Source organism: Onychomys torridus, chromosome 1 (genome assembly GCF_903995425.1).
Source record: "Onychomys torridus chromosome 1, mOncTor1.1, whole genome shotgun sequence".
NCBI classification, from domain to species: Eukaryota; Metazoa; Chordata; class Mammalia; order Rodentia; family Cricetidae; genus Onychomys; species Onychomys torridus.
In genome coordinates this window covers 146,660,948-146,680,641 of record NC_050443.1, presented here as the reverse complement: position 1 = coordinate 146,680,641, position 19,694 = coordinate 146,660,948, and the positions used below count along the sequence as shown (strand labels likewise).

Sequence of the window (19,694 nt, the reverse complement as noted above, 5' to 3'; positions counted from 1 at the left end):
ATGAAATGCAGTTAAAAGTGCCATCACCAAGACAAAAGGAAATTGCTGATCAAATGGAAAAATGACTTCAGAATGGAAAGATCCAGAAAAGTTAAAATGGAGAAGAGACAGGAAATCTGACTTTGGAGAATAGGTGAAGTATCTGTGTAAGAGCGTGTGGAGAAAGGGACTGTGAACTAGGAAAGTGTCTGACTGGGAAGAAAGAGTAAGCCCAAATGAGAGTGAGCGGGATTGGAGGGAAGAGCATCTCTGAGACCAGATATTGAGACAGGATGCAGCATCAGTAGGGAAAGCCACTTGATTGAGCACATGAATTTGGGTTGGAGGTGATGTTTGGGAGGACATTTACTAAGGAACTTACCAGTGCTGGGGAAATTTAGACTAAATCGAGGTGGGAGAGATAAGGGAGCAGAAAGCAAGTGTTCTCCACTGAAATGACAGCCTTCAATTTTTAGAAGTAGGCATTTGAAAATTACCCAAACACTCAATGCACATTATAAATCAGCCTTAGATCCTTTGCAGCCATTCCATTTTTATTCATGAAAGGCTGGAGGAGGGCAGTGCTCAAGACCCTAGAATCTTTGTAGCTGCTCTCCCTCCACACTTCCTAAACTAGCTCGAGCGGGGCTGTAGTCAAAAATCAATTCGAAGGAAGACAATACAGAGCTGGAAAGATGGACAGGGGAAGTAATTACTAGATAGCTGGTGCTTTAATTAAGCTCAGAGAATACTTGAACAGAAAGAAAACAGTACACTTGAACAGAGAAGATGGAATGTGTGTGGTCACATTAGTGCAGAGAGCCGGGGGGGGGGGGGGGGGGGGTTGTGAAGCTATGGCTGTATGATGGAAGTAATCCCTCCTTCTGCAGCCAAGCCCAAAGGCTGCAGGAGGATGTTGCAATAACAAATTCCATATTAATACTTCCTTGTTTATCTAATAAACAATCCAGCAACTTTCAGCTCAGTGTCTTATGCTTGAGATATGCCTCATGGAGAAGCTTGACTTGGACCATGAGACAACCTTGGACTGTGCCATTTTCTAGTAAGATTTTGTTGGTTTTTTTCATTTAGAAAAATACTGACTCAGGAGGAAATGTATTTGCAAGTGTAGCAATGCAGGGAAAAGCCCAGGAGCTCCATGCTTCTGTGATTGAAACATCTGTCTGAACTTAACCTTCCCATCTCTGTGCAGGATAGTAGTGTATAGTGGCACAGGTTTTCATAAAATAGGGTGTAAGTCAATAATGTTAATATTGAATGTTCTGGAAAGGTTTTGTTACAGGATTTAGTTTCTCCTATAACTTTTAGTCTCTTCTGAGAGAATGAAGACTAGCTATATTCTCTGAGATAGAATCATCGAGGGTGACGTTAATGCGGGAATAGTGCTCACATCTTGATTGGACACTCTCTGGCCTTGGGCTGGTCTGAGGCTAGGACCTCACTGTTTGGAAACACAGGTATGGATCTTAACAATCATAATAGCTTCCTCTTCCTCCTCTTCTTGAGCAAAAACTGTTACTGTAAACAACTCTGAAAGTTGTAGGAAGGATTCTTCTGACACTCTGTAATAATCCTTGAAAATTAGTGTCATCACCCCCATGTTCAGGGGGATGTCCTGAAAACTTGTGAGGTTAAGTATCCAGTCAAAGGTGGGCAGAACAGAGATCTGAACTCGGATTTGTTTGACCTAAAGTTTCTGTTATTTTTCTTTGTCATGGTACTACACTGTGGGAAAAGGAAAACTGATAGACAGAGGGAAAAGGTCCAAAATCCAAATAAAGGAGGGAAAAAGAGTACATGTTAGAGGTTTTTAGGGTCTCACAGTAAATGTTAATGGAAACATTAATAATTAATTGAAATAGCAATCAACACGTGTTAATGCTGATTATACACTATGAATTGGTGAAGGGGTTCTTCTATCTGTGTTGCCCCTGGTAACAGGTTTATAACTTGAGTCTTGGGCTGGTGGGCTAGCTCACAGGTAAAGGCACTCCCTGCCAAGCCTGGCTTTCTGAGGTTGATCCTAGAGCCTCCATGATGGAAACAGAGGGCCTGCTCCATACAGTTGTCTTCTGACCTCCACAGGCATCCTGTGGCATATGCACACACAACACACGCAACAAATGTAAATTAGGTTTCCTGACTGTCCATATCACATAATTAGTCTTAAAAGATACTGAATAATCTTTTCCCAATTGTCAGAGATTTCAAAAGGAAGAATATAAAAGTTCCAGCTGAGTGGAGCCCCCATGTTCTGGTTTATAATTGATACAAGGAACTAATGTTTATTTTAATGGTTAATGATGGTAAAGTGTTGTTTGTTGGGTATAGGCTGTTTTTTTGTAGATAATTTGGTCTTGGTCAGAGATATGTCATCATTGTTAGTGCCAGAAAATAAATGTACCTTGCCAATGGCAGTAAAAGGGGGGCAAGCTGGTAGGCTGTTGAGTTAAATAAAACACAGCTAATGCTCTATATCAGCAAACAGCAATGGATCTGTAGTATGTTTGCTTTCCAGTATAAAGAACTCTCAAAAACAAAGATCGTGACATGCAAGGCAAGGTCTATCTATTTGATGTTCTGCTTACACTGTACCAGAAGCTCAGCAGGGGCAGGGAACTCTGTCACACTATGCACCCTTATATCTTAGAGCCAGCATAGCTTTAGGTAGATTTAGGTAATAACTCAGTGAAAATCTGAAGAATTAATGCACAAATGCATAGTAAAGCATGGCTTTTTAAAAGCTATTGACTGTTCACAGACTATTGTAATAGAGGAAATAGAAAATGTAGGAAGTCAAGAACAAGGGTTGCATTGATTCCCTTGCATCTTTTCTGGTCAGACAGCCAATTTGCTGTTACTGCATGGTGTTATTTGCACAAAGAGATCCAGTTTTAAGAATAATTAGAGTGGTGAATAGGATAATACACTACATGGAAGAGCCAGTACTGACATTTGTGTACCACACATGGTGTTAAACACTTTCCGTACCTATCTCATTTAGTTCTTAAAGCGAGGCAGCTATGGCATCTTTATTTGCACAGAAGCAACTACATTCAGTGAATGTCTGCATGGGGTCTCCCAGCCATTGGATCATGGTTTGTTAAGCCACAGAGCTACACTATTGCCTACTTAAGTATCCTTTCATTGTTATTTAAAAAATCATGTTTAGCCTGTAGAAAAACGTATTAAGGGGCTGGCTGACATTTAAGCTTGAGCACAGACCCTGTCAAGGGCTAAAACCCTGTCATCCTGCATGGCACTTTGAAGCTTCTCAAATACTAGAACTATAAAATAAGCAGACTGTGGGCAAAGTCATTCTGTGTGGCCTGGGGGCCAAGGGACAGATTAAGTCCTAGTGGGCAAATAATAGTTCAAGTGAAATGCATATTCTCTCTCTCTCTCTCTCTCTCTCTCTCTCTCTCTCTCTCTCTCTCTCTCTCTCTCTCTCCCTCCCTCCCTCCCTCCCTGCCTCCCTCTCTCCCTCTCCTCCTCCCCCCTCCCCCTCCCTCTCCCCCTCCCTCTCTTCTGTTTCTGTCTCCCACTCGGCTCCCCCTTCTCTTGCTAATGTTTTTAAGTTAGCTTACAAACTAATGTGTTTTGTTGTGACATTTCGTGTACATGTACCACATTCTGCTCTGATTCACCCCTTTGCCCCTTGCTTGTGCCCAGTGTCTCCCCTGATGTATTTTTCCCTCACCTCTGTCTGGCTCCCATCTTTTTCTTCATTTCTGCTTTCATTTCAGATACATTTCATTGCCCATTGCCTCATGATCTTCCCCTCCCTTAAGGTCAGATCCTCCTCTCTCATGATCCCCTTTCTAATTTCATGACCTACGCACATACAAACACACACGTTCCCAGACGCACACACACACTTCTAATGAGTAGCCTGTTTATCAGCGGAGGAAGCTGACTGGTAAGGAAATTAATCTAAGTCTTACTGATTCACTTCTCTTGAAAGGATATAGGTAGAGGCTAAATTGATTGATGCTGTGGGAGGCAGTAGTACTTTGCAATTGAGTACTATACATGGAAATCTAATTTCAATTAATTTAAAGAATCAGTTCCTCAGTTGTACTGGTCACATTTCAAGTGTCTACTACTCACATGGGGCCAATGGATGCCAGTGAGATGATGTAGAATTTTTGGCACCAGTAGGGAGCTGACAGGCAGGATTATTAGACCCCAAGTCTATAAACTCGGAAATTTTATGTTTCTGTGTACAGTTCCAGTCAACCATTATTTGAACTAAGTAACTGTTACTTTTGTGTGCATATTGGAACATTATTTTCATCGCATTACTAAGATATATACCTAGTCGTTTATTTTGGTATGTCCATCAGCCAGTGATATGTACAATTTGGGGCCTTAATGTCATTGACAATCAGAGCTTAGGGTACCTAGCTGGGCTGTCCTGTCTCTTCTGGTGCCATTTCCTAAGATTTCACTCTTACTTCTTTTTCTCCTTGCAAATTGGTCATTCCCAAAGGAAACACATTTGATAGCAGATTGTTGGAAATTAATTACCTATGATACACAGAGCCACTTCATAAATGTCAGTGCTGAGGAATCCTCTAGAGATGAAATTCTTACATTCAAATGAAAATTAATTGTAATTAATATAATAGGTTAATTCATTGTAATTATTTTTAAGCCTTTTGGCAATGAGTTAATTCCCTGAGATCCACGTTGCTCAGAGTGGCATAGAGAACACTTGATAAGAATGTTCTGGTAATAAACCTTAAGCCTCTATGAGGAGAAAAAAACTATTTGTCTTTCCTTCTGGCTGGGTTTCTTCAGAAACATATTTTGGTGGCATTTGATTTCTGGAGAACAAAGGAATCCTGACAAGGTGATGCATAAACATGCCTGGCTCGGGTGGCCTCTGCTCACTGGAGAAGGAGAACACAAAAAGCCTTTGACTGTGCCTGGTTTTCTTTGGAAGTCTATCTGCTTTGGACTCACAGAAAGCCTTTGCTTCTGGGGTAAAATGTAAGGGAACTGCAGATGACAGAATCTGGCCTTGTTCCCCACCCTTATTATTTCCACCTGATTCACTTAATCTTGGATGATTATTCCATCATGTCTGAAACAAACAAAAGGAATGACGGGAATCAAGTTCCTGTCCAGTTTGAAGACTGCATAAACATTAACAGAACAGTCTTGAACATAAAAACAAATACAAGTCACCGCTGGCGGTGCCTCGTTTTTATGATGAGGAAAAGTTACCGTGTTGTGAGGGAAGCGGCTCGAGTTCCCACAGGCAGGAAGCTGGTCAAGCTGTGATGAGCGACTACATTATTAAAGTTGAAAAACAATCGTTTGGAACAAGTATTTCATAATGTGAGACTATACAGAAGCCACAGAGCCATTGTGTTTACTTGTCCCCAGGGAAATCCAAAAATTAAACCCTAACGTGGTTCGCTGAAGGTAGAATCTGTAACACTCACAGATCGGCCTGAGAGGCTCAGGGCTGTGCTGTGTTGTCCTTGTGTGTCAAGTAGCAGGATACAGGCAGGTCTGCTAGTTGCTGAGAGATAGGTCAGGACTCAATATTTCAAAACAAATAAACAAACAAACAAACAAACAAACAAACAGAAACTCTCTTAGAGCCAAGATGTAGTTACCCTTTGGACAATGTAACCGTGATGGCTGAAACTCCTTGGGGATTGTCCTGTTATTTTGGGTTTTGTTTTAAATTTAGTCTCTTGTATGCTTTTACTTTATTCACAGTGACCCAGCAAACCCAATGACAGTAGCCATCTGCTTTCCCTATTGTTATGGCTTGAATGAGCACCCCCAAAGGCCCACATTTAAGGCACCACTTGGAGGTCATGAAACTTTTAGGAGTTCAGCCTAGGGAGAGGTCCTTAAAACGTGAGGGAAAGTGGTAGGATCCTGGTTCTGGCTTCTTCCTTTCTGCTTCCTGGACTGTTTGGTGAGCCATTTGTTTGCCTGGTACTCCTGGTGGTATGTACTGCCTTCACCAGGGGCTTCAAACACTGAACTAGAGTCTCCCTTTTTAGAAACAATTGCCTTGATTTCTTAAAAATCCTTAAGGTAATGGAAAACTAATTGACATACCTGTCCTTGGTGTATGGGAAGAGCAGGTCCAAAGAAGAAATGTATCCATGCATCCTTTTAAGTCTTATCATTGACTCTGAGCAGTGAGTCCTGAATGAACCAACACGGTGTTTTCAATGTTTCCTAAGCTGGGTGCTTCAGAAGTCTGCTCTGAGCCAAGGATTCAGGTGCCTCCTACACAGTTCAAGAGAGAAGCCGGCAGGAAGCTATGGAAGGGTAATTAGTAAGATGGCCTTCTCAACCATAAGGAGATATAGAATATAACTCACACCTCAGGGTTTGTCCCATAACAGGATGAAGAGGGTGGTGGACCTGTGCTAGTTGCTGGCTTTTGGTCTACAACAGCTGGGGACAGGCAGAACATTTCCAAGCTCAGAAGTCCCAGGAGTGGGGAGGGACTTGAGTGGATCTTCAGTAATCTCCCTGCCATGTTTAGTTTCATGCAAATCTTTGAAAACTTTCCATTTGGGGATTAAGTAAGAGATGATCACATAGTTTATTTTTAACATCACACATCAATAGATATAGTCACTTCCTTTAGAGTATTGAGGCTCATGCTCTCAAATCCAACTAATAGTCACTGGCTGATTTTGCACAGTGTAGATGACACATTGCCCTGTGCTTAGGGTTTAGGAAGCTTGTCAGCAAAACCCCAATATACAACAAAACCCCAGTCACGTGATTATGGACTGCAGATACCACAGCTTTCCCTGTCCCCTGGGTGCTTGATGTTGACTGGCATGCTAAGGGGAGGCTTCGTTCAGAAGAATCACAAGCTGGACTTTGGAAGAGGGATACTAGGAGGAGGGGGGACATGGTGGTAGACAGAGCAACAACAGACTCGGTAGGATGTTTGTGGAGACTTGGAGGACATGTCTATCCAAGAAATGGGGAGGTCACAGGATGGAGGCAACTAATGTCTTAGTCTTGGGTACTGTTTCACTGAAGTATCCATGAAGAATTGCGTTTCTTAAATATGGAGTAGTAAATGCTAATTTCTGATAGTTCATCTGAAGTGTGTGGACTGTGGATGTTCTCTAAGTGGTCCAGACCCATCTTGCCCTGGGAACCAGCCCCAAGTGCAGATGCCGGCAGGTTCTCTTTGTCTGGTGTCCAGGAATCACCTGAGTTAATGTCTCCAAATTGCTGATTTGTTTCTAGTGTGTTCCATGTCTCTTCTCCAGTGTCTCCTAAGGCCGAAGTGTGGGTCCTGTGTTAGGCATCATTGATAGGGAGAGATGACAGATTACATAGAAACATCATGAAGGGGATTTGCAAGAATGGCTTCCAACCAGTAGGAACTGAGTCATCTTAACAGTGGCCATTTGCACACTGGAGAAGCAGAGAACCCCATAGCGGCTCAGTCCACAGAGTTGGATACCTCAAAAATCCCATCCTGGTGCTAAAGACCTGGAAGATTCCTCAAGAGCCACTGGTCCTCTTTCAGCATTGGAATTCAAAGAAGCTAGATTCCGATGGCAGCAGAGTTAGGTTTCCCAGCAACGCTTGCAAGCACACTGCTTTCTCCTTGGACCTCTTTATTACTCTGTGCTCTGGTGGGAGGTGCCACCCATTCTCAAGGAGGGTCTTATATCTCCAGCTAATCCTTCTGGGAGATGTCCTTATAGACCTGCCCAGAGGCATGTCACTTAGTTGATTTCTGATCTAATCAGGTTGATGGTCAAGATTAACCATCACAGGACCTGTCCTGGATTCCCCTTCCACTCTCATATTCTGTATCAAATTCAGCTGTACCTTCCAAATAGAAGCTGACCACCACTTCTCAACACCTCTGACTCCAGCAGTCCTCCCCATTCATTTGAGTGGTGTATCAGCATCCCCTGCAGTGATTCTGTCTGTTTTCCACACAGTTATCATAGTATCCACAGTAAAAGGCATAGCCCCTTGCCTTCTCCCCTTGCCTTGCTGTAGCCACAACAACAGACACTAAGTCTTCATGTTTCTATAGGCCTTACCCTGTTGAGCCCTGACTGTTTCTCCAGCCCGGTGCCATATAGCCTTCTTGCCCTATTGCTCACTTCTCTCTTGTAGCTGTTTGCAGGGCCTGTCAATGTCTTCCCTCTGCATGAATATTCAGATGCACATCTGGCTTTTGTACTTCTTTCAGGACTCTGTTCACAATGGCCCTCCCTCTTAGAAGTCTTCTCTGACCTCCACACTAGAAAAAACCATTGGGAAACACAGATGTGAGTGTTGTCCCTAGTTGACTGGGGATGGTTCTCCAGGGTTGGAGGGGAGGGATGGAAAAAGGAGGAAGAGCCAAGGGAGTGCCAGAAGAAGGTACAAAGGAGAGATTCTTAGGACACATCTGGGTCAAGATCAGCTTATCTCAAGATCACAGTGTCAAGATAATAGTGCTCCTATCTCAAGAACCAGGGGTAGTCATCGTGGAAGAAGAGTTAGTACCTTGGAAGGACTACTGTGCCTGTACTTAGGATGGAGTGGTAAGGATGGTGAGCTCCAGGTTTCATAACACTCTTGTTATAGACCATAGCAAAAGGAGGGAGGAAACAAGAGAAACTGAGCAGAAGCAGTCCATTCTCTTTATTACCTTTTCCTCCAGTCCAAAATCAGATCCCTTTCCTACTGGGCATGACATCAGAAATACACAGTAGTAAGAGAATATACTTAGGACATTGCTAGAAACCCTAGCAGCAAAATCTGCTGGTGGGTCCTGGATAAACTAGAAGAGAAAGAGCAGAGGAAGGTAGAAGTGTGAGACTGCACTGTGTAGTGAGGGAAGGAGAGGAGATTCCAAGAGCCTGGCTCATGGAAGTGTGCAGCCTGGTGAGAAGGGAAGTTTGGCAGCATGGGCGTTCACAAGATAGGAGAGAATGCTGCCCTCCAGTGACAGAGTGCTATCTTTTTATCCTACAGTTCCTTCTGCTTCACTGAAACCTGATGATTTCACTCTTTAACTCATTGGGTGTGGCCCACTCAGGTTGTAGGAGATAGTCTTTTTCCTGAAGGTCATCTGTCTGTGGACATGGACCACATCCGCACAGTCCTTTTATGGCATCAATTAGAGGCATGTGTGATGGAAAACTAGGGCTATAGCTGAGTCAGGTTGGCATACAGCTCTAACTGTCATGCACCCCTGCCTCAGAACCTGTGAACAGTCAAAGGAAAGCCTTGGAGACAGTAGATAAAAGCACAAAACAAAACAAAACAAAAAAAATTACAACCAAGAAACAGAAGTTGAGCTAAGTGCCTAGGTACAAGATGGCAGACACCTTGCAAGACACCATGTTGTATTGACCTTGGTGAGGTTTGAGAGGTCCTGCATGGCTGAGCAAGGTCCCTGATCATCCTCAGACCTTCCCACTTCTCCAACATACCCACCCCCCAACTGCACTGGCATCTTCTCCCAGAGCACTTACTACCTTCTCTAAAATTTATTTTTAATTGACTGTTTATTAACTCCCTGATCTGGAATGCATGCCTGTCAATGAGTCTTTCTTCTGATGGTTGCTGTGTTTCAAGTACCTAAAATAGCACCTGGCATATGGTTGAGGCCTAAGAAAGGTCTGTGTGGTGAATGTGAAAGGCTACAGAAGGGTAGTGGTGTTCTGGAACCCATGTGGTCTGGTGCGGGCCGCTGAAGGCAGCAGTTCCAGGGGGATCCAGTCACATTGTCCATTCAACACAGCAGCCCTTTTGAGGAGAAGCATTGATGATCAGTGGCTTCTCCAAAATGGTCAGGGAAGACCCGGTGGGACAGACAGTTCTTTGCTCTTTCCTAAGAATGGCAGTAAGCTTTGTAGAAGATTTGGTTTTATTTTTTGTTCTTGTGAAGGAATATGAATCTAAACTGTTTTTAAGAATCGAGCCTCATGCAGCCATTTATCTATGTGAGTTTTGCAGAGAGGCAGCTGCATGTGTGGGGAACTTAGGATTCTTTCTATAATAATTAGTACTTATGAGTTTGGAATTAATGATTACTTTCCACTGGAGATAACACCAAGCGTTTAGAGTCCAAAGGTCTCAGGCAGTCGTCTTAGTCTTATAAATCTGTCAAGGTGTTTTGTAAGATGCAAAGCACAGAATCCCCCCATGTTGGCTGAATTTATTTTCATAGCATCTGTCTATCCAGTGACTGGAAAACTTCGCCATCTTTGTCTTCTCCTCCCATAGCCTTTCCTGAAACCTGCTAATTAGAGGTCTGAAGCTTGTGTCTCAATGAAAAAAAAATACCATGTTTTAAAACCATAGCTAATCAGAGAAGATACAGTAATTTTAACTTCTACATGAAAAGAACATTATATTTTTATCAGCCTCTGTTTCCACAGTGCATTTCCTCTTTCCATAGCCAGGAAAGCCCCTAGCTCTGCGTATTAGGATGCTTAGAGAGCAGCAGTTCTAAAAGGGTCATCTTCTGACCCCAGCATCATCCCCATGTGGGAACTTGGGAATGCCCCTTGGGAGTTCTGAGGTGTGCCAAGTGAGAGAAGTACATTCATAGATGACCTGACCTAATTAAACTTTGCCCTGTCTCTTTTTCATATATTCCTAGCAGCGAAGTTGTTGTTGAGATAAACATTAGACAGTTATTTTTTGTAATACTTGAATTTCTCACCCCCACCTAAAACTGTATTATATTGAAAGACACCCCTCCAGGAGATTTGATGATGCCGTCTGCCTCACTCATTTCAACCCAGAGGGCCCTTTCCTAGTTGCTTGATGTGAGATGGGTATGTGACTTCATCTCATGACTTGGTATTCACAACGTTGCTTTCCTCTGGAAATTCTGCACAAGGTTCTTAGGTTTGTTTAAATAAGAAGCACTTTTAAGAACCATGCCTAATCCTAGAGAAAACTAAATTAACTCTCACCACAGAGTCGTATAGAATCACGCTGCTGGAAGACATGAATGCCTGTTGAAGCTAGGGAAGAATTGCCTGTGTTTGATGCCAGGATTAGCCATGGCCATGAAATTCCTTGGAACCATCTCGCTGGTACTGATAGCTGCAAAACCCTAGAGTGGTGGGTAATCGAAAGCAGAGAAGCATCCATCCCTGCCCTTAGTAGAACATGTGCGCTCCAGACCACATGTTAATGATGGAAGATAAATTAAAAGTGATCACCAGAACTCATTCTAAGCCTTGCCCCCCCCCCAAGTTTTTTTTTTTTTATTAAGAAACATGTGTTAGGCTCATAAGAAAATAACAAACATATCTTCCAGAGGTCTTGAGGGCTAGGCATAAACATAGGAAGTCCTGATCAGAAAGTTCAGTGTGCCAAAGCTGAGGAAGTTGTGATGAGCTCGTGGCTATGTGAGCTAAATGGTCCTTCTGTTACCTAGTTCTCTGTGCTGTTTTTATAGTCTCATCTAAGGTCTGGGTATAGGTTTAGCCTCATTTGAGACCCAAGAAGTACCACTTTCTTTTGTTGTTGTTGTTGTTGTTGTTGTGTGTGTGTCCTCGTTTTCCCTTGCTATAAAAAATAACCTGAGGCATAGGGCACCTTAGAAGAAGAGGGTTCAGTTAGCTCACTGTGGTGGCCAAGTGAGGGCCCCTTTGGCTGTCACATAGATGGTGGCATTAGGGAGCACATGTTAAAAGGGTAGACAAAATCCAGAGAGTCATTCAGGGGTAAGGCTCCTTCTCATTCTCTGTAGAATTAACTTGGGGTCCCACAGGATCTACATTAATCCCTTTTGAGGACCACACCATTCATGGCCTAACCAACTCCTACTAGGTCCCTCCAGCTCTCCTCCTTTTCCCATCAGGAACCTAGCTCTGAACTCATGGACTTGTGGGGATCAAACAATACTCCATCCGAGGCAGTCTACTCCTGTTTGAGCAGAGTGCAGTTCATAGTCTTTACCAATAGTGTTCTCGTGGTGCTTAGCACACAGGAGAGATGAGAAGCCTTAGTGGAGAGCAGTTGCCAATTTCCATAGTGTAAATATTTTCACCAGGACCAGTCTCAAGCAGTCTATCTGACATCATTATATCCTCTGTGGAAAAGAGGCACACACAGGCACTCTTAAATTGGGTACATGGCAGTTCTAGTTCACCACTGGAATGTACGGTACTTGGAAAACGTTTTATTTTATCTGGGTTGTATGTTATTCTCAACATTTTGTATATAAAATTTTGTTTTGCCATCATTATGACAATAGTATTCCACTTACTTTATGTGTGATTCTTTAAATTGTCTTTATTGTGGACGTTTAAGAGCATTTTTCTAATTTTTGGCATTGCTATAAATTATGCTGTATATCATTAGGAGAATGCATATATAGGTTTTTGGGTATCCTTTGTCCTTCATGTTTCTGGATATTTCCCTAGGACAGATTTAAGAATCAAATTATTTTGTTTCTGGGTCTTAAAAACTATTCCCTGATGCCCTCTAGAAATTTTGTACCAACATACTCACCTCCCCCCCAAAAATATTAATTTCTACCTGTGACGTCACTACCACAGGTACTTTTGTGAAGATGTTGATGATTTGGTAAATTATTTGTAATATTTTTATTTATTTGTCTCATGTAGTTGAAAATTTTGTCTATGTGTGTATCTGTGCCACATGTGCACTTGATACTCACAGAGGTCAGAAGCTGGCATAAGATCTCGTGGGACTAGAGTTACAGACAGTTGTGAGCCACCATGTGGATGCTGGGAATGGAACCCAGGTCTCTGAAAGAGTAACAAGTGCTCTTAGCCACTGAGCCATTTCTCCAGCCACTGACAAGTCGGAGTTAAGGTCCTTTTTGGCAAGTGTGGTGTACTTGTTTTATTGGAAAATAAAATACTGAACGAAAAGCTGTATTCAACATTGCCAAAATCTATATCTTTTGAAGTTATAATTACATTAATTCTTCTTTCCTTTTCTTCCCTCAAAACCTTCCCATAAACCCTTCCTTGCTTTTTTTTTTTTAATTTATGCCCTCTTTTTTCATTAATTGCTGTTACATCCACAATATACATATATATTCTTAAATGGACCCTGCTCGGTCTGTATAATGTTACTCAAATGTGTGTTTTCAGGGCTGACCATTGGTTATTGAATAACCAGCTGCTGTGCCCTTCCCTGGAGACTGTTCACCCATTCTCCACAGTCTTTGGTTGCCTGCAGTTCTTTATGTAGGTTGAAGCCTCGGGATTCCCCACCCACTGTGGCTTGTTTTATTATAGTTGTCCTTGTGCAGCTCATGTTTAGACAGTCATGTTGGTGAGATTGATGGGTATCGTGTCTGGTTTCAAAGGAAGCACAGTCTCACAGCAAACTCCCTGATCCCTGCCATTTTCTGCCCCCTCTTCTGCAATGAGCCTTAGATGAGGGAGTGTTTTGTAGGCATATCCATTGGGGCTGGGCTCCACAACTCTGCATTTTGATTCGTTGTGGTTTTCTATAATGGTCTCTGTCTGTTACAAAGAGACATTTCTTTGATGAGACGTGAGGACTCTACTTCCCTGTAGGTATGAAGACAAATGTTTAGAATGTTGTTAGGGATTGTGCTGGTTTAGTAAAGTGGTGGTTGTAGCTTCTCCACCAACATCTATGACTGCACTAGCCCTGAGTAGTTGGCTGGGTGTCCAGTATCAGGCATGTTATCTCTCTTGTTGAATGGGTCTTAAGTCCAATGAGAGAGCTGTTGCTGACAATCACTATCCCCTTAGGGCTATCATACCATGCAGTTTTTATATGTGCGTTATCATTTTTAAGACTTTGAGAAGTTCCTACATGAGTTCCTATATTTGCATCCTTTCCACCCCTACTCCTCCCATGTCCCCTTTACCTGCCTTCTTGAATTCATGGCCTCCACTTGTAATTCTTGTATATGCATTACCATTTTTGTTGTCCTTTTCAGCCCGCTCTCCAGATGAAGACGCCCCAGATTGTAGTAATTGCCCATGTGAAGACTTAGTGTACTCGTTCTTCCCAGTCCCCTTTCCATCTTCTCTCTGTTCTCTAGGCTCCATGCTCCCCCTGTGCCAGCCATACGACTCCACCAGTCATTTAGACACATACAAAGGCAGGCAGGCTCCCCCTGCCTCCAGCTCCCACTCTGGGACATCTTGCTTCAATTTGTCTCATACTTGCTACCAATCTTAGTCCCAAGATGCAGTCCCTGATCACCGTCCCAAACTGACACCCACCCCCACATGCCCTCATGATCTCCTTTCTGTGCATCACTGTTTCTAGCATTTAGCATTGCTCATTTTACATGTATTTTAGTTGTTCATCATCTTTCCACAAAGAGTCAAAGTTCTGTAAAGCCATGAATACTCCTAGAGTCAAGGGGACCTGAGGCATTTGTCAAAAGAATAAGAAAACTCTGGCCTTCTATCTAAAGGCTTAATGTTGTCTTTATAAAGTCAGTTTATATACAGTTTTTAAATGCTGAAGATAAGCATTTGTGATATTTCTAGATTTTTAAAAATTCTATGTTTTAACACAGGTTAATATTTTTATGTTACCAGATGTTCCACTGTAATTTTTCATTCAAGTTACATTTACAAAATTTATGTTTGTGAAGATACAGAGGTTGTGGATGGCTCCGTTTATAAACTAATTGCTTTGCAAGCATTGAGGACATGAGTTCAACCCGCAGGAGTACGTAAACACTTGTGATCCTAGTTCTGGAGTGGAGACAGGAGGATTCCTAGGGCTCACTGGTTAGCCAGTCTAGTCTAATTGATGAACTATGAGCCAATGAGCCCCTGTTTAGAGGCGATCCTAAAGATGACACCAAGGGTTTTCTTCAGCCTACACACATGCATACATTCACACATGCACACATTCACACACAGACACACACAATGCATACATTCACACATACATACACATTCTCACAAACTCAGATGTTCACACACATGCATGCATATACAAGCAAAAGCACTTTCACACATGAACATCCACATGTAATAAAATAAATCATATAAATTTTCACTTACACTACATTTTAACTCCATTTTGGTTTAATTTTTACATGACTCACATATAAAATAAATTGTGTTGCATGCGACTAAATGAAGATAATTTCCTATTTTTTTATGTGACATAGTATTGGGGTTTGTTGTTAGCAGTTTCATTTAATCATTTTCTATATTTAAATTATATCCTGAGTTTGTCCCTCTCATGTTACATTTCTAAGCAGCAAACCTCAGTAGAGATTTCTAAATTTTCTCCTGGATATTTTTGTGCCAGTATCCCTGTTCTTAAAAGCACTTTCCAATGTGGACAAAGTCCACTTGAGTTTGGTTTTGTCATCCCTACAACTTCTGATTAGATACTGAGTGAGCAAATAACTGGAACTCTAATAGGAAGCTGGGTTCTCAGAAGTGGAACTAGCGAAGTCTGAAGTCAAACCTACTCGAAGTCATGTGTTTCCCGAAGCACCTGCCAAGTGTTCTAAGGCTAGCGAGCTGACCCTTCCTATGTCGATGTCACACTCACACCTGTCTCTCCATGGCTGCTTGATAAATACTTGTGGATTGAATTGCATCAACCTTTGGGGCATGAGGCCTTTCCAGATGAGTGTTCTAAGGACCAGCTTTTCCCATCTCTATTCTCTTTTCTCCTTCCAGCTACGGTCTAGCACTGAGCTCCATCCAGATCTCCTCACAGACTGTCTAGCTGTGCAGCCCCTGCAGCCAGCCACTTCCCCCAGAGATGCTGCTGCTGATGGCGCCCTGGGACGCTCCCCAGGGCCAGGGCCTGGGCCTGAACTCTATCCAGGTAAGAATGTAACAGCAAACCTTGTTCACCCGAGAAGTCACCCTGGTCATCTGCACTGCCTGTGGCAGTGGTCTGCACTTGTTCTGCTGTGCCGGGCTGGCAAAGCAGACCGTCCTCTTCCTCATCAGGAAACAAGGCCAAATAACACATTGGTTCATCTAGTTCCAGAATATTGGTGCACTAAGCCCTCCCAGGAATACTGATTTAGATTCAAAGGAAATGGATGCCCCTGAAGCAGGCTGCAGACTACATGTGGGTTCTAAATGAAACAGTCCTTATCATCTTTCTATTTTAAATGGAAACCCCAGTTTACTACAAAAATGTTTCATATTAGTAAACCAACTTGTAAGAATAACCATTAATGTCCCTAAACTAAAGGGAGAGGAAAGGAGGATACTCTGGATCCTTCCTCTACTTTGGTTTGGATTCAGAAAATACCCCTCTATTCAGAAAATTTTAAGTTGTGACAAAGAAGGAAGGACTAGTCTGATACAGTAAGAGAGCACGTCGCTTTTCTTTGATTGCATTAGCTTGCATTTTTGGTGAATTTTCAAGTCTCTGTGATGGTGGAGTAGTTGAGCAAGCATAATTAGTTTTATTACTTTACACACAGAAAGCTCTTGCTGCAGGCCACCACCACATTCCAGACAATGAGACTTTTCCATTTTCAGTGACTTGCAGATCTTACTCCCATCTGCATCTGATTCCATAGCCAGGTTAGCAGCGTGCTATTTTTTTTTCTTTTTTGAGAAGTACTAATAAGCCATAGAGAATGAAGAATTTACTGATGCATTACAGTGGAACGGGAGAAAGACATGCTTGTGTGTCTTTTGAAGCCTGACAGTTCTCAAGATGATCCAGTGCAGAAGAAAAGGGCATTAAGCAGTCATTTCAAGAACATCAGTCATCAAGACATTCTTAATCGAAGTGGGCCAGCATTGAGAAACATTTAACAGTTGCTTGGGGACTTACTCTTTGAAACAACATAGCCTTATTTTTTTTCCAGATCCAGAGAGATAGGTTAAAGCTTATTTGAAAGCTGATCAAATCTTAAAGAGATACAAAGATACTTCATCAGATGTATATGACTGCTGTATAACCCTACCAAACATATTTTAAAACTTTGTATTGGACACGAGAGAAGAGACATGGAGAGCTTTTGTTTACATAGGGGCTGTTAAATTGCAAATTGCTGACACATGAACATTGCTTCTAACACACCAAATGAATTAACAATCAGGTAAAAACAACCTATGAAACATCCTTCTATTTTTTCAGACAATGAATATATCTTACTAAAGATCAGAGGTTAAGATCAGAGGTAAGGCTAATCAGAGGTGAATGAGAAAACCAACCCATAATGGTAACCATTCACAGGGATTGGTCAGTCTTGTCTGAAATCTTGGACACTATGACACCTACCGCTATGGAAAATGTTGCCTGTGTTATATACATATGATATATGGTTCATTTCCAGCTCTCTTGTGTTAGACTGGGTGTGCATTTTTACATGTCAGAGTATTTTTTAAAGTTTTAGAATTTTCAACTTTTTAAGGTTTAGTTTTAGTTTGAAAGGGGTTTGTCATGCCAAATAGACTTCCACTTCTTATTCTTGATGCTTTTCTATATTTGGTTCTCAAAAAGATCTTGATCTCAAAAAGATCTTGAGCTCTTGCCTTTCAGCCGCCAGCTGTAGCAGAAGAGCTGTAACACCAGGCAAGGAAGCCTAAGGTGCCACAGCCGTCCATGTAGCATCTTCCTGTTGTCAGGCACTTTCTGCCTCTGACATGACTCGAAGTAGTCAGGTGGCCACTTTACCAGCATTTCCCAGGATTTTTATCTCTCCAGGTAGCTTAGAAGCGTCAGAGTTTATTCTTCTCACTTTATGTCTGTTTCCCTCGGGTGCTGTTGTACTTTTTGGCCTCTAAATTATTTTTAAATAATTGATTATGCCTTTTGATTGGCTGAGTAGGCAACAAACCCAGAGGCAAAACCAGATGGAGGAAAAGCTCTAAAACAAACTTACGTGCCTTCTTCGCTAAGCTCTAGAAGGACTCATGTGTGGAATGCATGTGCACACCAGCTGCACATGGGCTACAGGTCTGCAGACACATGCCAAACCCATGGCACATGCCAAAAGCATGCTGGAAACTGTTCATAAATTAGTTAAATGGGAAGTCTGAACTGGTGAGTCTACTTGATGGAGGGTAAAAGTGCTGGGAGATGGGCTGGGATGTGGTTCAGTGGTAGTGAGCTTGTATAGCTTGTTTGAGACCTTGGAGTCCATCTTCAACACTGCATATAGCATTTGGTTATTCCCTTTAGTTCTCTCTCTTTTTTTAAAAAATCAGGTAGATGCAGGAAATCAAGAAAATGCTTCCTTAATGATTATCAGATACATGTGTCTTTTGTTGGTAGCTAAATGATTTAGCACAAAAAATACTTTCATGGAAACCTGTTGGGTGCATGTGGGTGTATGAGGGGAAGCCCTTAAATACTGCTTTGAGCACGATCATCCCTCAGATGCCATAAGATTTAGGACTCAGAAAGATGATTTGTACAGCATTAAAATGAGCAGGCAAGAAATCCTACATGTCCTGAAGTATCTACTTCCTTTATTGAAGCAGGTTTCTCAGATTGAAAATTCAAGTGGTTGATTGGAATGGATTGCTCGAAAAGACTTTCATTTTTGTAGGCCATATTGAGGATGATTTTAAATCATGGTGTTTACTTTCTCATTGTTGGAAAATCCTGGGCTCCCTGGGCATGCTGCTGAGTGGGCCCCAGAGGCAGGAGCAGTGGTGAAAGGGCCCTGACAGTGGGTCACTTCGAGCTTTGTTCAAGGACTCTGCCCAGGTCAATGTGGAAATTCCAGGTGATTTAATGAGGATCTGAGAGAGACTGTTTCACAGTAGGTCAAGTGTGAGTTCCACTTTCAGGGCTTTAGGGCCAGTATAAATCTGAGCTCATACAATGAGCTGATGAAGTAGGCAAGTCTAAATTTAGTGAGTATACAACAGCATTGACCGACTGGACCAGTGCCTGGTCTTGGCAGAAGGTCCACACACTAACAACAGATGCCCCAGGCAAATGATCTGCCCCATATGTGGTCACAAAAGTAATGGCTCCCTCTGAACCACAGCTGTAACTGGACTCAATATAAGGTGACTTTAGTGAGCCTATGACCTCAGTCATAAAGACTTAGTGCTAGACACTAGAATCATCTATGAGAACCCCAAATCTCTGGACTCACTTGCTCAGAACTCCTGATCAGTGGGGCTAAAGCTGCAAGTGAAGGCTGTGGGATAACCCAAGAGGAGATGAGGCCTGCTCCTCCCTCCCTCATCCTCCAGTCCAACCTGGTGGATGACAAGAGCCATCTCCAGATGATTCAGGCTTCTCATGGAAAGGGTTGAGATTCTCGAGTCCCACAGGAACTACTGCTAATGCAGCAGAAACAAGAGACAAATGGTGGTGGGGGTTATTGGCACTGTTTCTCTTAAGTTATAAAGTAATCCTTATTTATGTTTAGAGCAAGTAAGTCCTGTTGAACTATTCAAATTTTAATGTAGTTTTAAGCCTTTCAAGGGAAAAAAAATGGTTTTTTTTGTTCCAATATCATATATAAGCATAAGAGGAAAATGAATATTTCTTTATGATGTTTTATATTGCCATTAGCTCTTCACCCCATTACTGGGAGAAGGGAACTTTTCTCCTACAATAATATCAGTTTTTGTAATAAATAGCACTGTGTTAACATGCTTTATAAATAATGTTTCATTTTAGTATAATCTCATGTTATATGTTTTAATATATTTTCTACATTCTTAAATTGAGTATATTTGCTGTCTTTGGACAGCTTCTTAGAAAGTTGTAAATGTTAGCTATAATTTTCTGTG

General features: G+C 42.1%; 1 protein-coding gene across 2 annotated transcripts in view; it reads left to right on the top strand.

Annotated features, from left to right (window-relative positions):
- The window catches only part of Glis3 (GLIS family zinc finger 3), a 428,158-nt gene that overhangs the window by 356,050 nt on the left and 52,414 nt on the right, over positions 1–19,694 (top strand). For both annotated transcript variants that reach the window (XM_036191632.1, XM_036191640.1), the window contains one exon: positions 15,645–15,795. In XM_036191632.1, the coding sequence (XP_036047525.1) occupies positions 15,645–15,795 (151 nt within the window). The remainder of the gene's footprint in view (positions 1–15,644; positions 15,796–19,694) is intronic.